At 39.8% G+C, this 15,295-nt stretch overlaps 1 protein-coding gene across 1 annotated transcript in view; it reads right to left on the bottom strand.

Annotated features, from left to right (window-relative positions):
• Nucleotides 1-8,232, bottom strand: part of NRK (Nik related kinase) — a 134,923-nt gene extending 126,691 nt beyond the window's left edge. Inside the window, exons 1-2 of the mRNA XM_010387120.2 lie at nucleotides 7,943-8,232; nucleotides 318-383 (exon numbers count right to left, since the gene is read on the bottom strand). Of these exons, the coding sequence (XP_010385422.1) occupies nucleotides 318-383; nucleotides 7,943-7,999 (123 nt within the window). The 5' untranslated portion in view covers nucleotides 8,000-8,232. The remainder of the gene's footprint in view (nucleotides 1-317; nucleotides 384-7,942) is intronic.
• Between the last annotated feature and the right edge of the window lie 7,063 nt (nucleotides 8,233-15,295).

Here is a 15,295-nt window from a genome sequence, read left to right on the forward strand (position 1 = left end):
ACTATAATACAAGTAATATCTTATTGGGTATATCTTATTTGAATTACTTCCATTTTCCATTGGTGACTTTATTTATTTTCTGCTAATTTTTAGATGTTATGTTTGGGTGGTTGGTTCACTACAGATTAGCCAATCCATTACTTTTGTGATAATAAACAGTAATTCTTACAGGTGTCACTGGGCTATCTAATTTGGTTTATCTCTCAAAGTGAAATGCCATATTTTGGCATTATGTGATTTGCATTGTGAAGGTCTGACTCACAATCTTTGTTGTCATTAGAAAATGAAGAATGAATAAATAATGTAAGTCAACTTACCAAATAGATTTTGCCATAAGTACCAAGGCCAATGGTTTTATCTAGTGAGAATATTCCAGTTGGATCCTGCAAAAAAGTAAAACAAAAACTGTCAATCTTCGTAGGAAATTAGGTGAGCATTCAACTATCTTAAGCGGTATTTCCAATCTTCCTTGTTCCGTTTAAATTTACATGGGAAGAACCTAAATGTCATTTACCAAAAGAATAGACATGTCACAATCTCCTTGAGCTGACTATATTCATTTATTAAAAAGAATAAGCAGTATGGACATTAAGTAGTCATGTATTTATCATAAAACTGCAAAATGCACACAATTATGTAAGACTGAGGCATAACAATGAGGTAATTAGAAAGATAAAATAGAAATAAGTTCATTTACTTGCAATGGAAGTGCTCTTTTATTTCAATATTACTTTTTTTTGTTTGTTTTTGTTTTTGAGACAGAGTTTCACTCTTGTTGCCCAGACTGGCGTGCAATGGCGTGATCTTGGCTCACTGCAACCTCTGCCTCCTGGATTCAAGTGATTCTCCTGCCTCAGCCTCCCGAGTAGCTGGGATTACTGGCGTGTGCCACCACACCTAGTTTATTTTGTATTTTTAGTAGAGACGGGGTTTCTCCATGTTGGCCAGGCTGGTCTCGAACTCCTGACCTCGTGATCCACCTGCCTCAGCTTCCCAAAGTGCTGGGATTACAGGCGTGAGCCAGCGTGCCCAGCCGATATTATTCTTTTGAGTGATAACTAGACAAGCAGAAAATTTAACATGCAACAATAATGACTAGATGTTGGATACAAAGTTTAGACGACTTATTTGAATTACAGGTTGATGCAAAAGTAATTGTGGTTTTGGCATTAGAATAATGGCAAAACTGCAGTTACTTTTGCACCAACCTGTAACAGCTCTTAAGAAAGAAATACCATCTCTAAATATGAATGACAAAGCAAGATCATGATATTAAAAGAGCATCATTTTAAGAAAATCAGACAATTTTTTAAAAGTTAAACTTTGCATCTGCTAAATACCTGTTCATGGCACAAAGTGACGTTTTCTGTGACTTAACCCTAAATGTGGCATCATAGGAAACAAAACATAACATGTTTTGGGATAGAGTTGTGAGGCTTCCATATTTATCTTCAAGTATTGTTTTCTTACCTTTAAATATGGGTACTCCTTGATTGTTCACCACAAAACACGGTTTCTTGAATTTTATCACTGTTTGAACTTTCAGTCTAGCAGCCTATTTTGCTATTTTAGTAAAACTTATATGAGGCATGAGTAGATGCCAATTTATACACAAAATGGTAAGAACATTGGCAAATTCTTGGAAATTCACATACCTTATTGAAAATTTATTTTATATACACAAACGTTGTTTAATCCTGTTTGAAAACATTTTGATTGCTGTGATAAATACAAGCTAAACAGGAAAACTATTGAGCATATGCAACTTAGATGAATGAAATTATAAACTCCTTAAAACTGCCATGATATTTGTGTAATCTAGCAAAACTCTCATAGGAAAATGACACAGCTTTGGGATTACATCATTCAGTAAGTATCCAACTGGACAGAGAGTCAGAAGACTTGAATTTTAGCCCCAGCTCTACCATTACTTAACTATATGACTCTGGGTAAGTTATTTATTCTCTCTGGGATTCGGTTTTCACATATATAAAATAAAAGTATTGTGATAGGTAATCTCCCAGCTCTAAAATTCTACAGATGAAAATCACAACCTATCAATCATTCTAAAATCTAGATGTTTCCACTGAATTGATAAAAGCATTGTTAGATAAAGCAGCAGCCTAGCAGCTTAGTTTTTCAAAATGATCATCAAAGTTAAGATCACAATACACAGTTATTTCAAACAAATAGTTTAGGAAATATACTCCCAACAAACATGTAATTTATCTAAAACGACAATTTTTAGGATCTAAGAAGTAAAAATAGATCATTATATTATCCTTATTATTAAGCATATCACTTTTGTTATAACTCATTGAAAGATTTACAAGAGAAAAGCCAAAAAAAAAGTTATTACGGACTGACTTGAAGACTTTATCACCGTAGCACATTTATGTGATGGATACCATTGAGGGATTTATTTTAGACATTGTTAATTCTGGAGAAACAGTCTTTGGCCATCTGTCAAAATAATCAAACATGTCACCTGATTCCTATTGGTAAACTATTCTTTGCTATAGTTAACGCTGCATTTTAGCTGGAAAAGATAACATATATTAGAGAATTATTGTAACATCTGTACAACCTGTGTTTTTGAGTCTTTGAGCACAGTCTTAAATTTCTTTATTCCTTTCTCTAGTCCTCAATAACATAAAAACTTTACCCTGATTTGAATACAGTTATCTAACTATTCAAAAAAGACACCAAGGAAATGGACTAGAATAAAATGCCTGTAGATATTCATGGAGGCCTCATATCTATGTCAGGAAACTTGTTTTCTGCTCTCAAATGACCAAACCATCTTTCATACTCATGTTTAATAAAAGAACATTTAAAAAATTTCATCTTAAAGGCAGCTCAACTTAGTATTCATATATTCTAAGACTATATTGTTTTCTTTAGTCCTATATGCTATTTTTGTTCCCCATCTCCATGCTACTCTCTTTCAAGACTAAATGTTAAATTGGGGAAAAGAGGAGGACTATGCTTAATACTAGGTTAACAATGCCAAATTCCTCATATATTTTGGACTTACAGTCAGAGCAAGTTTATTTTGGATTTCCAAGGAAGGAAGAATTGGAAAGGAACAATCTTTTTGGTCACTATGAAAACAAAAGTTTCACGTCAGAGGAGTCTCCATAATTATTTGGTCCTTTCCTCTGCCCTGCCACCTTAAGAAAAACAGAAGAGGATAGATGTTCGTATCTATGAGTGCTATACCAATTTGGAGATTATTTGGGGGGTTGGTATGTCTTGATGTCCCATTTGGGTATACAAAATGGTCAGTAAAGAAGAAACTAATTTCTAAAGTTTGTCTTACAATAAATTACTAAAAATCCAAGTCTTAAAACATTTTTGAACCATAAACTGTTAGACAAACCTATTGTACTTTCGTTATCTCTTTCTATGCATCTAAATTATCTCCTGCATTTTAAAAGTCCTAGTCTCCCTGCCCACTGAAATCTCAAATTCTGGGGAGTTGTTTCTGTCTCCTGAATTCAAGGGCAGGGAAGAAAGACCATCTTGATGGCTAATTTTAATAAAAGCCAGGGATGGGAGTAACTGGAAGGAAAAGAGCCAATAGAAAGCAGTGTTAACTGGTCAAGGGAGAGAATTTCAAAGCAGAGGCTGATCCACAGAACCAAATACGGCAGAGATTAAGGAGAAAAGGGAACCAAAAATGGTCAACATGAGTAGCAAGAAATTTCAAATTTAGGATAGTAAAGGAGAGTGAGGAAACACGCTCCAGCAGTCAGGCTGCAAAAAGAAGGAGACTGCACGGTACCTTGAAGGATATAGCAGAGGCTTTTCTCCTTCTACTTGTAATATTAGAAACAGCAATCTTATGAAAAGAGTTTTTGGAGAGAGAACATGAAAGGGATAGATACGACAAGATGAGTGCCAGAGTGAGTTTCAGAGATAGAGGAATGGGCTTCACAATTTACATGGTGACGTTAAGGGGGAAATCTTTTCCTCTAGACCAGTGTTTCTCAAACTGTAGACTGTATAGACTCTCGCTACATGAGAATCATCTGGGTAATACTGTTAAAAATACAGATTCCTTGGACCTATCATAGAATTATGAAATCAGAATTTTTGATGATGGGTCCCTAAATCTCGAAATTATTCTTAATTTTTGTGCACTGTTCTTGTGCACTACCATATGAAAACCATTGCTCTAGAAACTGGAGAAGAAAAAAGACAGAAAATAAACTGATATGCAGTGTTATGTGGAGGTGATGCTCTATATATATGCAATTGAGGATTATGCTGAATATTTCAATCATAGTTGACTGAAATGAAGATAAAACTGCTTCTAAACAGGGGCTAAGGAACTTGGTAAAGTGGGAAATTTCTCATGACCAAATGTGGATAGCAGGCCTGGTCTGGGTAGAGCTGGAAGTCATACTTAAATATAAGCCTAATGTATTTCAAATATAGTTTTTGGATCATGTGCTATTTCAGATAACCTCTGCCACTACTGTCCCCTCAAGGCCTGTCTAATCCTGACCCCAATATAGATTAGGACTACACATGGCAGTGTCAAATACCAAGGCCACAGCCGTGAGGAATGTCATTACCATACTGGGCACAGAAGGCAAAGGGGATAGTCATAGTGAAAGACATGACAGATTTGGAGACGAAGAAATAGTTTCCAGTCTCAAGGACACAGGCATACTAGGAATACACACACACACACACACACATATATATACACATACATACACACACATATGGTCATATATATATGATATATATATAGTACACATCAAAACAAACATATATATGTGTGTGTGTGTGTATGCGTGTATATATATACACACATAGAGACAGGCAAACACACACATCCCTAGGTATTGCTGGTGGTCAAGGTGAATATATATACATATATACACACATATATTACAAAGATATATATCAAGACATAAACCTTTATACTTCTCTTTTCAGAAAGGAAACACAAACCACAAATCTCTGCACATTCTTTTTTGTTTTTTCACCTACAGAAAATATTTATTCAATAGAAAATCAGAAAATTACAGTAACCCATTAATTAACAAACATAATGGAATTGATCTATTGTAATTACATTGGCTCTCTTATTTTGTCTCTGACTTTAGTGCGTTATGTGAAAAAGTTATATCATTGTATAAAAGTGAATGTTTTAATTTTGAAAGTTATATAATTTTCTCACCCTTTCTTGTTTCCCAGTTTTCACTCCTGCTTACTCTTTTGGGTTTAAAAATAATATCTATCTAATAACAAAAATACCAAATAACCTACCAATTTCTTCAAGTCTCAATTTGTAAAGCAAGTTTATCCTCCCTCAAGGGTCTTTGTCTTGTGGTCATTTAGCTGGCTAGGCCTGCAAAGGACATAATGTGTCAATTTTAAACTAGAGCCATATTTATTTATTCTTCCACATTCTGAATGTTTTTTCTCGGTTTGCAACTCCAAGGTTTGAATCTTCCCTCATTGTCTGCCAGCTGCCAAATTGGTATACTTGGTGTTTACAGATGGCAATTTTCTGACCTTCACATATGTCCTATTGAGGATAATTACTGCAAGGGATACCATCATATGAAGGTTTCTTTACTTGCTTTATCAACTCTACTTTGCATCAAAATGCAAACTTCAACACAACTGATTCAGATGTCTCTTCACCTCTTCATTTGCTTTTATTTCTTCAGAGTCAGAAAATAAATCAAATGTACAGAAACCCCAAATCGCTGAAAAACATAACTCAGTGACCAAAGCAACAATAACTTTCCATGTCTAAAAATTTGACAGTAAAGAAAATTCTAAAGGGCATGCTACTGCTCTTCTGCTAGATTTCTTAGGGTTTGAATCTGGGTGTTTGAGGACAGGGGAGAATTATGCATAAATTGCTCAGAGAGTGAAAAACCACAAATGAAACAAAATGTCTCATGTATAAAATTTAGAAATCTGAGGACTTTATGAGACTTTCATGAAGTCTGGAAAATGAGGCCAAGCATCAGTGTCCTGAAGTTTTGTATCTTCTCGCTACTCCCCTTACATTAAAAACCAACCTTATCTTTCTACTATCCCCACACACCCACTCCACCAACCTCCAGGAAACTAATATTCCACTGAACTGCAATGTAAAGACTGCAGCCTTTCCTCTTATCTCCTGGGCTCCACCAAATTCTTATGTCCCAGGGCCATGACCGGGTCAGTTAGTCTGGGCCACTTCCCCCATTTTTTCTTTTTTGTGTGTGGCAGTAAAACCTTTTCTTCTTTTTTTCCTTGGGTTTGGAATTCCCTGCCGTATCATTTCTATGAGGTCTTTCCCATTCACCCGTTTAGTCATATTTAGAAGGGAGTTTATTTCAGTTTGCCCACCTGCCTGCATCAGTTTCACATATCTGCCCTAGTTTGCTTTTTTTCTCTCTTCCCAACCATAGGCAGAGAATGTTGGAGGAAGGGTAACATTTTATTCCTTGGTTTTATACTTTTACTTGGGTGCAAATCTAGTCTGAATATAAAAGTTCTGCTTAGAAAGGAAACCACCAATTGAGGCCTCCATAGTCCGGAAATCTCATGTATCCACACTGAAAGGAAGAAATTCTGGGTGCATGCAGAATGAGAAAAGATTTAATTTTTTAAAGTTCTGTGATATATTTTATGAAGCTGCATAAATAACCGCAACACTAGTATCTGTAATTCATGTTTGCACTGATTGGCAGAGAACAATTTGGTAAAATGTTACCCATGTGTACCACCTTACCTCTCCACATACAGCATCTAGTGTAAAATCATATAGGGAAGGCTTTGGGAATGCCCTATTTTTGAGCGAGACAGGCTTCTATCATAATCAAAAACACATTCTTTAAATGCCAAATATGTGTAAAATTAAGTCAATCGACTTTGAATAGCCCTATAACCTTAAGGTTAATATTTAGCTTTTTTCAAAGCAAGCAGGCCACTGTCCTGAACTACAGTTGCCTGGTGATCATTCCAGCGGGGTGCCTGCTTATTCCCTTTCGGAGAATCCTGGGGCCTTTTGCATTCAAGACAGGGTGCGAGTGAAATGCCAATCTAAAAAGGGAACTTGAAACACGGATTTGGGTGGAATCCAATATTAGCCACAAACCAGATGCCAATGAAATAAACTGCGCTGCCAAAATAGTAAGTCTACTAATTACGATGGCGATAATAGTTTACCAATCAATTATAACTCTAGAGGAAAGCTGGGCATTCGGGAAAAGAAGAGCCCACAAATGAAAACCACAAGAAAAAGCTAAATCTGGTTGGGCAAGGAACACAATATTAAAAAAAAAAAAAAAAATGGAGTGTGCAGAATTCACTCCTTCCTCAAACGGCGTCGACTTCTTTCACTCTCACAACACTAAATCAGGAACATTGCCCTGGCGAGAATAAGGTTTTAGAAAGTGTATTAGAAAATTAGAAAAGTGGGACTCAAACGCCTCAATTTTCTAGTCGCTGTCACCTAAAAGTAAAGGTCACCCCGCAAGTAGGCATCTCCGATGGCAAAAGCAGCAGCAAAGGACGGGGCGGCGGGATAACAGGGAGGAGTACTCAGGCAGACACGCGACGTTGCACTTTTTGGCCTCTGTTGGAACAAGCGGGCTAGGACAGGTACTGGAGCTCCGCTAGACAAGGCGGGTCACATATTTAAAATGCCCCGCTGTTTAGGGCCCGCAGCACCCCACTGCCATCTCTTCTCTCGGTCTCCCCTTCCCGCCACCCCGTGCCTTTGCCTTTCGTTGGAGTTTGGTGCGGTCCGGGTGTCCAGGGGGCGCCTTTTCCGCATGCCGGCCCAGGGTCCCCTTCCGCGCCCGCGAGACCCGTCGAAGTCCTGGTCTAGCCCGTTTTGAGGGCGCCCGCTCCCTCCCCCTGGTACTCAGAACCCACCAAAAGAGAGCATTTCGGGGGGCGACGGGCGTCCTCTACTCACCGGCAAATGGCCCAGATCCGTGACCTCCCTGTCCCTCCAGCCCCCAGGTCCCGCCATGGCTTCGAGGACCCGAACGGAGTGGTCGACTGAATTGGGTGCGCGCAGAGTCTGAGGTGAAAGCGGATGAAGAGTTGAAGGGAGGAGAGGGAAAGGGGGAGGGCAGGAGAAAGGAGCTGGGGGATTGGAGTTCGTGGCGTGGGAGATAGAGGAGGGGAAACGTGGAGTGAAAAGAGCTGGGAGTGGAGGGAAACCGGAGTTTGTGAGGCGGGAAAGCAAGTTGGGCTAAGGAGAGAGAGGAGCCTGAGCGTCCGTCCTGGAGATGAAGAAGCTAGAAGGGTGCTCCGTGGAGAGAGCGCTGTGTCTGCCCCGTCAGGGTGCGCCTCTTTCAGGGTAGGGAGGGGGGCGGTGCAAGGAGAGGGGACCCGGGAGCAGCTCGAAAGGGATTGGTGCAGCGTCACGTCGCCAGGTGGGCAGCCGCCTGGCGGGGAGGCAGGCTAGGAGGGCCACCGGCCGAGGGAGGTGCTGAAGGACTATAACGGTTTGCGAGCAGGCCCTTCTCGGCCTCCCCCGGCCCTCCCGCCCCCTCCCACATCCACTGCTGCGCCAGCCGCCCCTGCTCCCGCCCCCGCTGGCGAGTGTTCCACAGGAAACTTTTTCCAGGCAGCTGCCAGCCCCGGAAAACCGGTCCCGCTCCGCGCCGCTCCCAGTCTGGGCCCCACAGCCTTGCCACAGTCCAAACAACCCGCGCCCTAGACTTCCCAAGAAACACTTGTGACTTTTCTAGTTGTCTGTTTTCTCTTTCTGTCCCTCTGATTTTATCGCTCCATTTATTGCAAAGACCCACCAGTTACAGAAGGAAATGACTTGCCACGGGTTGGGAATCAGTCCTAGGCGAGCACCTATTTGAGCAGAAGAAGGCACCGAGTGCGCCCCGGGGCTGTCACAGCTTGGCCTTCGAAGCCATTAGCCGAGGGCAAGAGCAGAATGGACAGAGCTTGGAACTCTCTTCCCGGCAGGCCTTATCTCTTCTGGCCCCAGGGTAGTTCGTGCTAGGTCCCAGTCTCACTCAGAACCGCACCTGTTCTCAGGTGCTCAGGGTTGAGTAAGACTGAGTGTCTCCAAAGCCCGGCCTGCCCTGGGTCCTAAGTTTTGCATACACTGTATTTGCAGCGCGCGGAGAAAAATCCTGCTTCCCTTCCAGTCTCCAGCGTTCCGGCCGGGTTTCATTCATTCGCTCATTAATTGCAAAACTTTTCCAAGTGCCCAAGTTGTTTGCTTCCGTTTTCCTTTAAAGCGCTGGGGGACTGAAACATGGCTTAAAACAATCTCACAAACGTGATTCAGCTTTGAGAAAGAGCCCCTTGAAACATTCGTGGGAAGGGGAGTCTGTGCATAAACTAACCGCATTCTAAACTCATGCTCTGCAGAGAGCACTTAGTAAATGTCCCGATCCTGCTTACTTTCTCTGGAGCTCCCAGAGGGCATTCTGCGCACCCTAACTCCGGGGTCGGAAAGCCATGTGGGGGGACTTTTTTCCTGTTTCTTTATTTTTTAATTAATGATTACCTACTTCTTTTAAGAAGATTTATACGAATAATTCTTCCCACTGACCTCGAGCTCTCCGCTTCTGACTCATTCTTCTAATTTCTGTAATATCTTTACATATTGGTAGATTTTGTTTATTTCCTGTCTGTTTCAATGCCAGAGTTTGACCTCTTTACATTCCTCAACTTCCAAGTCTCAGTGAGCTGTGTAATGGCCACAGCCTGTCTGAGGAACCGGGTTTCGCTAAATAAAGAAAATTCTCTGTTAACGGTTGCAGAGAAAACCAACTATTACCTCCCCACAAAGACAAACCCGGGTGTGCTGGATCGAATTTTCTCGATAATTCAAATATGATAGATACCTCCACAGAAATTACACTTTCCAATAATTCAAATCTTGACAATTTTATCACACAAAATAAACCCTTTTAAAACACACTTTAAGAATTCCTGGATGATCAGTAAAACTCTTCTGAATCTTCCTAAATGTGAGTCTGAAATTAACATTTCTTAACTAGAGAAGGGCGGGTGAACTAGTTAATAGAAAATTACACTTTTACATACACATTTAGTTTTTAGAAATAAGACACGGAATCAAAAAATACATTTAAAAGAACTCTGAAGAGAATCTTTACTAAAGGGAAGGGCTGTTCATAAGTCAAGACTTTTTTTTTTTTTTTTTTTTTTTTTTACAACGCGATTTGCTGAACGTGAGGTGTGGGGAAAAATGCCCCGTGGCCCCTAATGGCAAAGACTGTTTTAGACTGAGGGGCAAGTCCAGGCCAGAAAAACAATCCAGGCTAGATCATTGGGCTAACTAGTTGCAAGGCTCTGTGGAAGGCTAGCCACTTGGAGACTCCATAGGGATTAGCCACATCGGTCTTGGGACACCACCCCCCTCCCCATGTGCAGGAAGGGGAAACCACGTGTTTGACCAGAACTTGACAGAGAACTTACACATTTTAAAATTTATTGTTATTTTCAAGGGAGAAAGGAGGCATGGAAGAGCATGGAAACTTTACCTTGTAAGCTGGCATTATGGAGATTTTCGTGACCAGCCTGGGGAAGGTCAGCTCCTCTAGCAGGACAGAAGGCAAATAGATGGCCTCCAGGCATGGGGCTGTGACAGGAGCACAGCCTTGAAATAGGGCATTTGTTTTCCAACTTCAGGACTTCTTTTCCTTTCACTCTATCAACCATCATCTCCCTGCCTCCTTCCAAGATGTTCTTATTTATCTTTCTTTCCTGACTTCAAACTGCATGAAAATAACCCTAATATGTTGCTGGTCTAGAAATTTCTCAGATTGTGTTTTACCCTGAAACAATCTCTCTGCCAACATTACATGTCCCATATTTGTACCATCCCCTTCTTCTCCAATCCATTCTGTTATCTTAAGGCTATTAGCCCTTTGGAACTTTTAATTGTTGTTATATTTTAATAGCTAAAATTGATTAAGTGCTTACTGTATGCACCAGACTAAGTGCTTTGCATGTATTATCTCATTTAATTTTGTTGACAATTTATTCTAGGTTTTAAATTATTGCCCCCAAGTGTTTAGTCAAGGAAATTGAGGCACAGAGAGATGAAGCAACTTGCCTAAAGCCTCACAGCTAGTAATTGGAAGAGCCTGGCTTCCAACTCAGGCAGTCTGACTCCAGAGTCCACTTGTCAATGACTGTTGAAGGGCCAGTGAGGTGCATATTTTGAGACTGTGTGAAGAGGAGCCAAATTCAAAAAAGCCTCGGGGTAAGAGAGATCAGATTACATTAGCTAGGCCCCTGAGCTATCCAGTTCCCCCTTCCCCTTTCAGCCCTCAAACCCTCCTAACAGAAATAACAGGATTTATAAAAAGAAATGGAACCCAGTCATTGCCTAAGAGTAGCTAGTGACTGCTTAAGCAGATATCACCAAGTGGATCACCTCAGAGCGCAAAATCATGGTTTTCAAGCTAAGAAACTTCCAGAAAGTAAAACAGCAACTTTTAATGCTAAAAAATTAAAATATATTCCCATTCCTTCCCGTGAGTTTTTTTTTTTTTTTTTTTTTTTTTTTGGCTGGGAACAAACTTTATTCAGTAAGGATTTGAAGTAGGCTGTGTTTGTGAGCAATAATGCTTAACAGAACTGAGATGTTACATGGCAAGGTTACAGACAGTAGCTCAGTTGGTAGTAGTACCATGGACATAGTACCAAGGGCATGGGTTTGATACCCTAGAGGACCAGTATGCATCTCTCTGCTCTTTGGCCCTTAATAGCAGCTCCCCTCTTGCCAACCCACATCCTTTTACTGGGAAAACAACTCCAAAGTCAGTACTTCCATCTTTGTATACAAAGAACCACATACTCATTTTGATATGTAAGTTGTTAATCACATAATCTGAAGAGATTACACTTCAAGGGCATGTGTGTATTATGAAAAATATAGATTCAAAATATTCTTGGTTGTTTCTTCTTTTTCATTTACACGTTTAAGATTGGCAATATATACCTTAATAGGCACTTATTTAAAAATTTTATTTAAACTTGTTTAAAATCTCATAAAATACTTTATTAAAATTTTCAAGCATACAAAAAAGCTCTGTCATTTACTGGTTTTCCTCTACTTTGACACTTCATATATGAAAATTACTTCTTCTCTTAGCACAAGCTTGCTGTGTACATTACTGGGCCCTGCCCTGAGTGGGAATGGTGACATAAGGTTATTTAGCAATCTTTTTGAAAAGAAGAGTCCCACATCTGTAATTGCAAACATTTCAGGTCTAGTATCTTCCAATATACTTGTGAGTGGCTGGATAGCCTCTCTGAAAGACCCTCAAGAAGTCCTAGTAGGAGGATAAAACTTTTGGGAACCACTAGGCTAAAGGACCTTCTTGAGGTTTTCTTTCTTCTTTTTGGAGACACCTTTGCAAACTGTAGGCTTTCCACCACAGTTCGTAACACTCCCGGCACCATTACTTTTGATTTTTCTTACATGCCAGTTCTCTGGGGACAAAGCAACAAGCTACCCAATGTTTCTCAAGCTAGAGGGCGTTAAATGTGCCTTCTGACCATAGTTCGAAAAGCTTCTGTTGCTTGTCGTGGAATGCTCTTAAGCTCAGCATGATTTGAGCTATGCTTGTTTCTAAAATGAGGCCCTGGAAACCTGAGCGTAGCTGAACACGGGTCTCCTTGCTATTGAAAACCGGAATGCTACTCTAAAAAAAAGACAATTGTTTTATGAAGACAACTGAAACAGGGAAATTAAGACCAAAAGTCAAATCGATTTCTGAAGTTGGAAAGAGGATTCCTTTTTTTTTTTTTTTTTCTTAGTCTTTCCTATCTTTGGAGGCCATACCATCCTTTTCCAAGAATTCCCAGCCCAGCAACTTCAGGCTACCCATCCTTCCTCACCTGGCACAGATGCACGTGGGAAATTATTTACTGTGACACTAATGAAGCTTAAGCTTCAAGGCCTCTCACTTGCACTTCCAGTGCCCTAGGAGTGGCCCTAGTAATTCTGTATTGCTAATTTTATATTCCTTACTTTGATGTGGGCTCCTCAAATTATAAAAGCTTCAGACTCAAGAAAACTCAAATCTGTCCCTGAATGCACGACATCCAGAGAACACAGCAAACTTGAATTATGTGTTTGTGTGTGTATAATCTCCATAAATCACTAAGGCTTGACAAAGTAGGAGTTGCAACTAGCAATCCACAACTAGAGAATATGTACTTTTAAAAGAGAAAAAGCCCAGGGTAGCAAAGGAGGAATAGCACTGAATATTAAGAAGTTATCCATCTATGTAGAAAGGAATATATCACTTAAGCAGGATAGATATCCTTTCAATTGATGATAAAATGGAAAAAGGAAACAGAATTAATATTGTTATGAGTGTATGTTACAGACTGATGACAAGAACTATATGGGCAATACTTCTTAACTACAGATCACAACACTGTGGAGGAGAAAGTAATAATGATAGAAAGCATATTATATCATATATTATTTAATTAGAAAATTTTACAAAATAAATATGTGCTTATTTTACAAGTCAAAAAAGTCAAAAGTGAATGCAGAAGAAGGTAATAATAGTCTCTGCCTTCTCCATCCAATCGTATACCACCACCAACACTCCCTCGACCAAAATAATCACATTTTGAAACAGGAAGAAAAGATTCCAGACAGTACATATCAGTAAAATTCATGTTGCTTTTAGGGGAAATTGTAGCAGAATATTATACAGATGGCTCCTGAAATATGCTTCCTAGAAGCAAGTAGTGGTTCACTAATAATGAGCCATGGCAAATTAGCTCATTTCCTATTTTGATTTTGTTTTGTTTCATTTTGTTTTGTTTTTGTTTGTTTGTTTTTGGTTTTTGAGACAGAGTCTCACTCTGTCACCCAAGCTGGAGTGCAGTGGCGTGATCTCGACTCACTGCAACTACTGCCTCCCGGGTTTAAGCAATTCTCCTGCCTCAGCCTCCCAAGTAGCTGGGATTACAGGTGCCCATCACCATGCCTGACTGTCATTTCCTATTTTGAGTGGTGATAGCAAATGCAATGTAACCTCCTCGATGTAACCCCCAAATAACCAGTCATCATGTTATTCACTTTGTGTGGTCTCCCCCTACATCAAATCAGGACTGGCCTTTTGCAGCCAATAGAATATGGAGGAAGTGATGGTATTGACTTGTAAGGCTAGATCATAAAAGAAACGGAAACTTCTGGCTAGGTCTTTCAGATAGTTTGATTTAGGAGAAATCACTCTCCAAGCCTTGAGGACACCAAAGTAGACCTGTGTTAAAGCTTACATGGAGAAGAACTGAGGCCCATGCTAAGAGCCAACACCAGCTTGCCAGCCACATGAGTGAACCACTCTAGAAGTAGATTTCTCACCTCCATTGAAACATTAAGATAAAAACATTCCCAGACAACGTTTGACTGTAACTACATGACAGACCTTGAGTCAAGCCACTCCCAAATTTCGGATCCATAGAAAACATGAGGTATAAGAGAAGATTATTGTGTTAACCGACTAAATTTGGGGGTGATATCTTAAAAGGCAATAAACACCTCATAAATGGGTTTCTCAACCAGTCTGGGCAACATGACAAAATCCTGTCTCTACTAAAAATACAAAAGAAAAGATTAGCTGGGAGTGGTGATACATGCTTGTCCTTCAAGCTACTCAGGAGGCTGAGGTGGGAGGATTGCCTGAGCCTGAGAAGTTGAGGCTGCAGTGAGCCGAGATCATGCCACTGCACTCCAGTCTGGGCGACTGGGGGGAGACCCTGCCTAAAAAAAATTTTTTTTAAAGAATTCTCAGCTATTAGATCAGGATATTATTGTAGTCAATGCATTTTTATTTCAGCAAAAGATTTTATGATATTCTCTCAGACAAGATGGAAAAATGTGAGCATGTAAAGCAAAGATAGACATATTCATGACTAGTTGAACAAAACAGTTAACTAATGAATCAATGGCAAAATGAAGAGAACTTGCAATATTGATATAAAGTTATGCTGGGCATAATCAAATAGAATTTTCTATGGAGGTGAAAATGTTTTATATCTATATCATATATTTATGATAGCCACTAGAACTATGTGGCTACTTGAAACATGACATCTTAGGAACTGAATTTTTAATTTTAATTAAAGGAAACTTAAATTTATATAGGCATATGGCTAGTGGCTGTTGTATTAGTTAGTGCAACCCTGTACAATTAAAAAAATCAGATCCATTAAACTTTAGAGAAAAAAAGAAATAGAAACCCAAGGACAGATAGTCTAAAAGGAATGTGGTACAGATTTTCTGTCCTTGGCTCAG

This window comes from Rhinopithecus roxellana, chromosome 10, assembly GCF_007565055.1.
Source record: "Rhinopithecus roxellana isolate Shanxi Qingling chromosome 10, ASM756505v1, whole genome shotgun sequence".
In the NCBI taxonomy this organism is placed as follows: Eukaryota; Metazoa; Chordata; class Mammalia; order Primates; family Cercopithecidae; genus Rhinopithecus; species Rhinopithecus roxellana.